The sequence below is a fragment of the Mesitornis unicolor genome, unplaced genomic scaffold (assembly GCF_000695765.1).
Source record: "Mesitornis unicolor isolate BGI_N332 unplaced genomic scaffold, ASM69576v1 Scaffold54423, whole genome shotgun sequence".
NCBI classification, from domain to species: Eukaryota; Metazoa; Chordata; class Aves; order Mesitornithiformes; family Mesitornithidae; genus Mesitornis; species Mesitornis unicolor.
Window position 1 is genome coordinate 7,429 of NW_010173683.1, and position 9,704 is coordinate 17,132.

The 9,704-nt window shown below is 37.2% G+C and overlaps 1 protein-coding gene across 1 annotated transcript; it reads right to left on the reverse strand.

The window, feature by feature from the left end:
* Window positions 1–845: 845 nt before the first annotated feature.
* Window positions 846–8,101, reverse strand: STEAP2 (STEAP family member 2, metalloreductase). The gene is made up of 4 exons (XM_010180783.1): window positions 7,610–8,101; window positions 5,426–5,953; window positions 3,617–3,781; window positions 846–1,154 (listed from the first exon to the last, which is right to left on the reverse strand). Exons 1-4 carry the CDS (start codon window positions 8,099–8,101, stop codon window positions 870–872), a joined length of 1,470 nt encoding a protein of 489 aa, XP_010179085.1. The 3' UTR covers window positions 846–869.
* Window positions 8,102–9,704: the final 1,603 nt, after the last annotated feature.

Genomic DNA, 9,704 nt, shown 5'->3' on the forward strand with positions numbered 1-9,704 from the left:
AACTCCATGTAGAAACATGAGTATTGTGATGCTTCCCTGCTGTACCAACATATTGGAAGTTTCACAGTGAAAATGGATTTTTATTGTTGCAGATTTCTCAGCTTTTTTTTCTTCTTTAAAATATTTTCTGACATTTTGAAATCATGCTAAAATCAAAAATTAGTTGCTTGCACACATATATGCAAGTCTTTCTATACATGTATAACACTCTTTTGAATTTTCATTATACGATGTATGAAAATAAAAAGATGCCAAAGGTCTAAAATCCTATCTGACACTTTGAAAGAAATGAGCCTGTAACTACAATACCATTTGCTTACAATATGTATAATAACACCATAATTGAAACTGATTTTTGCATATTCAAATCATGGAATGGTGACCACATACAAATAAATATACTGTACATGTGCAATACATAATTACAAATTAATTTGTTTCAAAACCTGATTATTTCCTAAATTATTAACTCTATTAGTCTATATTCTGAACTCACTAACCCAGAAGTGTGGTTTTAATAAAAGAAACACTGCCCGGAAAATGTGGCATTAATAAATAGCACTCTGACACATACGCTCTAAGTCAAAGAAATATATGGAAATACTGTTGTGACATAACTGTGCAAAGGAGCATTAAAAAATTCTGATTTCATAATCATCTGCCCTCTATAATTCAAGACAAAAATATTTTTGTAGTTATCTGAAGTAGTAGTCTTCTAGCTATGAATTTCTCATAGTTTGGTTGAGAGTTTGTACTATATACCAAGCAAGTCCTCATACTTTACCTAAACTTCTAAAAATACAAGTTTATGACCAAAAAAACCCCAAATCAAAACACCTACAACAGTGCTGACAAATATTAGTCTATTGTTACATCACAGTTATCCTTTCTGGGGAGAGATGTGGAACAGACCCGCTTGCTTCTTCGATAACATGGCTTTTCTCCCATCCTCTTCGAATTCTCCTCAGTTTCCTACTTACACATGGCAAAAGTAAAACAATCTTACCTAGAATTACAATGGAAGGCAGAACAAGGGCAAGCACAAAATTTGGTGGTGTATAAAATCTGTAATATTCTTCTTCAAAAGCTCTTTTCCATCCATAAATCAGTACATGGAAAGTACTTATGAGCAGAGCAACGTATCCAAGTGTAGACTTTGAAAAAAGAGAAAACAGAAGAAAAAGAAGAGAGAATAGTACTTTGTCCTTCATCTGACACCTCTAACCCATTATTTTAACATTTCTATTAGACATAAAGTTAAAACCTCTTTTAAATTAGCAACGTGTGGTTTTAAGTTCACATGTGCTGAAAACTACAGACAGAACTGAACACTGATTTACAACACATCTCTACTAGCATCTATACACCTTAGTCAAAGCTGAAATGAAGATGATGTTTGTCAAAATTCTAAGTAATGCAAGTCAAATAAGGAACAATCCCAGTGAAGTTCCTGGAATAACATTAGTTGTGATTGGAAATTAAGTTCTCTGTTTCTTAACTGTGAGGGTAGATCACTTCCAAGATTCATGATTATGAATGCCCTAATTCTGCTGGAAGAGATCTGGGTCTAACTCTCCAGATTTTTATTGCTTTGAGAGGTGCAGTTTGCCTCTTCCTCACAATGGCCTACATCCACTTGTCTGATGTTAGCATAAACCACCCCTTACTTTTCTTTACCAGCTGCTGTCTACTGGTTAATGGGAATATCTGGACTGCAGGACTTGGGCATAATGGCACAATGATGCAGTTTATCATAAACAAGTAGTGCTGGATGAAACCTGAAGTAGGGGGTTCCCACAGCCTCTTGCAAAGGACCTCTTATCACGTAATCTAGAGCATGCCACAGAAGGTAGTGCGAATAGTGGTCATTCGCTGTTTCTATGAACCTGCCCTTTTAAGAACTCTGTAGTTGTATTGATTTGCTTACTTAAGTTAAATGCATTAACCATGACTTTCCTTTTCTCATGGTAAAAAAAAAAGACTACTATGCTTTGAATTCTGATGGTGATGAAATGAAGAAAAACTCTTTCGGGCCAAAACGGATGTAATGACTAACTTGGTTAGGAAACTTCTGAGGAAAATAATCAAAACAGAGAATGAATATTAAGAAAGGTAAGTGGCTACCAAGATTTGGGTTAGTTCCAGTAAACAGAGAGGCAAAGAAAAACGCAGCCTAAGGGTCTACTATAGTTAAGTGAAATAATTAATTCTTTCTACTTCAAGATTAACCAGCTTCTAGGAAAAGGAGAGTATCTGAGCTAATATAATTTGCAAGGATTCGGAGATATAATGGTATAAAAAGGAAAATACTTTCATTAATTTCTTAAGATTGGTACCGTGTTTTTTTCACTTGCCAATATTTATGCATTGCTTTTGCCAGTGGCTTCAAAGCCACATTGGTACATTTTAGATAGGCTGTACCCTTTTTTAAAAAAGAACAATCTGATCCCAAAAGTATTGCATAAGAAACAGAACAATCAGACAACTGCTTGGGGATACAAAAATAGCATATGCAGTATCTGAACAGAAGTTCTGGTAAGAAATTTGGGCAGTAAACAATACTATCAAACCTGATGGTCAAATATGTTATTGCAGATTTTTGTTAGTATGACTGCCCTGAAGTTATTGCTGTTATAATCACTGCCAGCAGCAAAAAGGGCACAAGTAATCACATCCCTCATTTCTTCATGAGGCTTACTGGTGAGAACTACAACAATTCTTGAAAAAGAAACAGGAGGGAAATGCTATATAGATTCTCCTCAGATTTTTCAAAAATGTATTTTATTGCTTATTTTCTATCTTATCTTTCTATGTAATAGTCAAAACAGAAGCTAAGAAGTACTGATATAAACTCCTAGTATTTTCTTCTACCAAGCCCTTAATTGCCTCTGTCACCATATTTCTGTGCTTGTACTTTTGACAGTAATAACACTGCTTAGGACGTCCTCCACACAACTTAGCATTCTGCAGTCTTTGGTTTGTATAGTCAGGGCAGATCTGCACTATAAAGTTCCATTAAGAGCATTTATCCAGCTTGCAGCTACTGACAATGACTTTTCCAGACGTGCAGGCAAGACTGGCTGCCTTTGCTGCTTAAGTAAAGCCCCACTGCAGAAGGCTGTGCCAGCACAAAATTTCTGTGGATATTATAAAGACTAGGCACTTGACTTTTCTGTATCTGCAAATGTTCAAGGACTACAGCAATGGCTGTGCAGTAGCAAAATGAGGAAATTCAGAAGAACAGACTGAAGCAGGCTTGGACAAAAACACATCAGCTAGTGTGAGATGGAGAAAGCAGGAGAAAGCACTGTTGGGCAGCAGGAAATTCTGACAGTGGAAAAGGAATAGATTAGTGCTCATTTGGTCTTAACTATGTGGGTTATTTAAGACCAAGAAATGTAAAACACAAATTCCTACTCTAACACTCATGAAATGCTTAACGTGCCTTCATGGTAATATATCTGCTGAGTAAGGATATGTAGTTTTTAGTAACTTACCAGAGAGAGGGGAAAAAAAGAGTTCTCACGATGTTGCAAAGTGCTTTTGTTCATGATCATGATAATCATCAAGGAATTCTTGTTAACAGCAACCCCCCCTTATTTAAAAAGTAACATACCTGTATAAAACTGAACTCCCTCCAGTTTAAGGCACTGTTTACTGAAGGGATGGAAGTTACTGCCAGCAAAGAAAGCAATCCAAGACTCATTATTCCAAAGGAAATATACATTTCAATTCGCCACACTTCTTCCTCATTCCAAGAATTTTCAACATTTGCATGAACCTGACGAAAGAGCAGAAACAAAGGACTTTAGAATATTCCACAGAATGTTAAAAATATCAACATAAGTTATTTTGCTGAGTAAAAGTCTACAGCCACAGGACAACTATAAAATGGGGTCAAATATTTCAGACGTTTCCTCATGTCTTGGAGAAAAACAGCTATTTCCTTACTGCTGGTATTGGCTCTTGTTAGATTTAAAATATGTTAAACATGGAAACTTAGATAAGTTGTTGAAAGAAAATCTAACATTATATACTATTTATAACAATTCTGTTATAAAAACAGATAAATCTGCACATTCCTATACACTGTGGAAATGTAGCTGTGTTATTAAGACCCTGGAAACTTAAATTCTATAACATAAATTGGGTAAACCTGCAATTTGTTTTCAGTTTGTTACATTTAGAAATAGTTTAGCATCATTTCCTGTTCTTGCTTCAGCTCCCTGTGCTGAGTCCAAATTACTTAGCCTCTTTCACTGTTGACATCAGATACATCAAAGACTGTTCTCGTTGGAGAGCTTTAGCAGCAAAAAGAAACAACTCGGGTCCTTAACAATTAAGAGTCTTGGACATTCAATTATTTTTCCACTTTCAGGTGAACTATTGTAACATGGCTTGTCTTGAAAAAGGTTCACTAGGAATATTAGCACCTGAGAGTTTTACAGTATTATTAAAACCAAGATAATTTCTTAGTAAAAGTATCAGTGGGTCCTTTACTAAGTGTGAACAATTAGCTTCTTGTTACCTTTTATCGTTTTGCTCTTCCCACTTTTCTCTTAATTTCAATTTTTCATGCTAGCCCTTCTAGAATTCTTAGACCCAATCCCTGTTAATTTGTTCTATTTGATTTGATTTCCTCAGTCTGCTTTTCTTTCTGTTCCATCACATGTCTCCTTCCTGCAGATTTTGTGTGCTGAATGGCAATGCTGCTTTTCAGGCAATGCTGCTTTTCTGCCACTTTAAAGGTGACAATAAGCTACCTCACTGACAGACAGGGGCATCAGACCCCTCCTCTAAAGGATGACAGATTTATCAGATTGTTCCAGGGTTATGCAAGACCAATTGCTTTTGGGAACTGACAGTCAATTTCTATTGCCTGTAATAGATGCTGTTCACAGACCTTTTAATGAACAGAATACTTTTACAACTGGTCCAAAATGTTACAAATTAACAGCATTTTCATTTTGTAAACATAGATGTATCTGTAAGCATTATTACAGTATCTACCCCTACTTTTTCACACTTGTACATGCACTTATGATATACATACTTCCCCCATATGTTAAGTATACATACAGAGCAACACATCTCAGAAACTTGTAAGTTTCCTGCTGTTGCTCGTATCCTGTCTATCTTACATTCTCCTTGTGTATATTACTAGCAGGGATTTAAGTAGGACACATCCTTGATTTCTCCTACCATAAAAACTTGGCTGCAGCTTGACCCATGAGGTGAGCACAATGCACAGATGTTTCTTTCAGTCTCCTTTCTTACTCAACACTAGCAATAGCTAAGATAACTCATAACATTCTCTGCTGAAAACAGTAGAACAGATTAAGAAAACATATATATTGTATGCATAAGCCATATGCATACACCCAAGGCATTTTTTTTTGGCTTACTGTACTAAAGACTGGCTTACCTGTTGATATGCCATGTTGAGGAACAAGTATCGCTCTGATCTCCTCATAGGTAAGCAGAGGCTGTATGCCACGTGCACTGTTGCAAAGAAAAAACTGAGCAGTCCAAGCTGCTTTCGACACTGGAGCCAGTTGTCCAGCCAAGGTGGAAATCGCCTGTACTTAGTGCCATAGTAAAGCTGGTAAGCAGCTGCAATAAGTCCTGGTAAATACACTAGAGAAAGTAAAGTGATAGCAACAATTGGTAGAGTCTTGTTCACGATCTCAATGGGGATCTTGTAAAAGTCACTCTGCTGATTTCTCATGTACGGATGGATTACATCTCTGACGAAGGAATAGATGAAGAAAAATGTTGCCAGGCTAATGGCAATCACTACAGGTCCCTTCCACAGTGTGAACAGTCGCAGAGGTAAGTTTTCAATTTCCCTTGAAGATGACAGTGCCCCCAAATCAACAGGAATAAAACTGAGCTGACGGGCAAGCTCAGTAACTTGATGGCGAGCCTGCACATTGTTACTGCATATATAGACCTGTTGGGAAAGTCAAGTGAATTGTCTGTAGTCAGAGAAAGAGGCTCAAAAGTTTAAAAAAAACAACAAAACAACAACAAAAAAACAGACACAGAAAAACCCTTAAGGGCCTCCAGAACAAAACCACAGCACCACTGCTAAAAATGTAGTTATCCCTGCTTGTATCATCAAGATGAGAATGAAACCATATACAAATCCAGTTAAAGTGAAAAAATGCACACTGATTTAGCAAGAGTAACCAAAACAAAATTGGCTATTTCTTGGAGTTAATAATGAACTGACTGTGGGATGTCCTGGTAATCTGCACACTGAAACCTCCCAAACTGAAATGTCTATAGGACTGAACTGAACTTGAAAAAATGTCTAAAAGCATTTCAGAAAATCACAAGTGTCTCAAAATACAGGAATCTTGAATGACGACCCGAAACCAGCTGTAGCATAAATGGAATGCAAAGCAGAAAACAGTGTAATCTCTCCATCTATAACAATTTTAGTTTAATTTCGCAATCCAGATTTTCACAAAAATTGAATGTTTAACAGAAAAGACAAAAACTAGCTGCCAAATTACTCCTAAAGATCATTTTATTACATAGTGAAAAATACACTGCTACAAAGAACCTGAAAATTCCTTTAAAATTTACAATGGACTGCAGTTGGCTGTTTGCTGATTATCTGCATTAGAGCAAACGTGATCAGTTTTGACAGAAGTTTATTATTTATAGTGCAGTGCTGCTCTGAAAGAGGATAAGACAGTATGCTAAGGTTGTTTTTAAAGTTATGGTAATTCTGTATCAATTGCATTCCATTTGAATTCTACCTGAAGTGCCAGGAAACTCAATTTAGTCTCCAGTAGTCAAATTACACCAGTCATTTCTCAGAGTTCATAAAGCTGTGAAGGACTGCATTCTTGCATAGGCTTAAATCCTTTGCATCACTTCAGCAAAACATCAAAAACATAAAGCTGCCTTTTCTATATGCAGGACGGATTTGGGGAACATACTTGGAACGAATTTGAACATGATGTTCCCAAGCAGATCTGGGTCAAATGAATGATCACTCAGAAACACATGTTCCTCCTCCTGTTTCCTCATATTTATGATCTTTGGGCATTCTAAAAGCTAGATATTTTCTTTCATTCACTTTGCTGTTACATTGGATGCAAGCATTTTTAGAACAGCTAACTCCTGAAGCCTTGGATCAGGACCTCAGATTTCTGTCTGTCTCTTTCAATAGTTCACTTCATGTTAACCAATACAAAAACTAAAATATACTGGGAAAGACCTCCTCTGTCCTTGTACAGAGCATAAGGAAAAAATTAACGTATTTCCTACAGAAGACATTAAGACCCAGCTCCTCTGTCTGTAGTCACCTACAGGTCAGCTCTCTAGTCTAAGCTAGTATTCACATTTCCTCTGCAGTATTTAAAGATAAACAGGTATCCCAGGGGACAATTTGGATCACTTACTATGTATGTCTTACAGTGGGGTGAAGTAGACTCTGAAAGTTTTACTGGCTACTAAAATTTAAACTAAAGTCCCAATATTTTAGGTACATAAAGTCAAGCAGGATGAATCCCATGAGTTCTGTCTGCTTACATTCTATTGCTGTCATCTTCAGCTTACAAACAATTTAAGTTAATACAAACATAACATTTACCTGTCTGCTGGCATCCTTTGGTCCCAACTGCAGTGACCAAGCTGAAACAACATTGAATCCTTTGACAATCAGAGAATCTGGGAAAAGTGATGCCAAATACTCTGCATTGGAGTCTGGATATTGGTCTACTCTTGTATTATTGCTGACATCAATCAGAATTTTACCAGCAAGTAAATGCTTGAGGTCCCACAAGGAAGCATAATGTTCTCTGTGTATGGCTACAAAAATGATGTTTGTTTTTGCTACTGCATCTTCATGGTGAGTGACATCGACCACATGGGGAAAGAACTCGGAAGCAAGTTTAGGGTTTCTGCTTCCTATGACCACGTGGTACCCGCATCTGATAAGCCTAATTGTCAAGGACTTAGCAAAGTCTCCACTTCCAATGATGCCTACTGTGATCTTACTGGCATCCTTGATGCCATTGGAAACATTTGGTAGAAAAGTTTCATTGAGGTTCTTAGGACTTGCCATCATAGAGATTGATTCCATACTTCCAAGACGTCAAACCTAAAATGCTTTCTTCTGGGAGAAAGAAAAAATAAAAAATGAGAAAGCAATAGAAGGAAACGTATAGCATCATATGATTTTATGAGACATCAGAATCCATAAACATCTCTGGGAGCAAAAGATGCGGTTCTAAGTTTCATCTTCCTATTTTCTCCTTAATAAGTAAGTGCTAATCAATTTAGCCTTGCAATGTGTCACTAACACAAAGAGAAACATAAAATACTTCAAGCACTTCAATAATACAGTTACAGAAATAAATGATAATTTTTCCACCTTTTCCTATTCCGTATCTTCCACTGTCTTGGAATATTGGACCACAAGATAACCTTATGCTCCTGAACTAATGGTCAATGGAATAATGAGAAGAAACATGTAACGTAAAACGGGTGATTATGGAAAGTCCTAGAAGGCAGAGATACCTGGCTTGTGGCTGGCATACAGACAGTGAGTTCAAGGAAGCTGAATTCCATTAAAAGCTTATGGAGGTTATTATCATGGTATCCTATATTGGCCAGGAAGGAAGGGATTCAAAAGTCTCAAAGCTGCAAATGTCATGGCTACCACCATGACACAGACATTTGTCTGATATACTCACCTGTCAGCCGGGGAAATGGGCAGCACACATGCATCCAATGGCAAAGACAAAAAAGGAGATTTGTCAAAGCCTATTCATGAGATCAGTAATGAAACTGCTGGGTCAGACTGCTAGGTCTGGCCATGGATGTATAAGGATTAACTGTGGCTGGAAGGGTAAAGGATTCAAGGCCATGGGTCACAGATAGGCCTAACAGAATTTTTCTTAGCAGACACAGAAGATAACCCTGGGACAGCATTCCACAAAAAGCTAATGGAAGGAAAAGAGAGATTTCATGCAATAATAAAAGGGAAAAGAGTTTTAGGACTCAAATTCTGCAGTAAGGGAGGTTTTGAAGAAGAACAGAGGCTAAGGCTCACAGAAAATAATAAATACTGCTAAATAAATAATACTAATAAATCTTTGGAGATAAGAGGTCACAGAACTTCAGCAAAGCTGTAATAAAGACAAAAAGACATAAAAATCCAACAAAACAACACCTGGGAGGGAAGTCTTCACATGAACCCACAGTTACGACATAAGTGGTTCTGCACTGCAGAACAGGAATGAGTTCTCAAAATGAAGAAAGCAATGAGGAAAGGCAGGCAAGGAAGGAGCAAACAGAAACCATGAGGCTGCTGTCTTGGGAGTAATCCCCAGCAAACCTCATAGAAATAAGGAGCTCAATGAACTTATTCCTGAGCCACCATCCAAGAGCTAATATGATGGTAACTAATCACCAGTGGGGGAGTTTACCCAGCCATCGGCTAGGAATACAGTATGTGTGGTGAACATCCTTTCACAATTAAAAGTACCTTTGTGTTTCGGAAATTGGAGGAAGCTACTAGAAGAATGGGCACTTTTCACTTCAGCTTTGACTAGAAGGGAAGAACTCACTGAAACTGGACTTAAACTCTAAAGACAGAAAGCAGTGTGTGAAAGTGACCACAAAATCAGTACTCTGAGAAAAGATTCTAACAGTGAATCTTTCTGGCAAAGGCAGACCACATA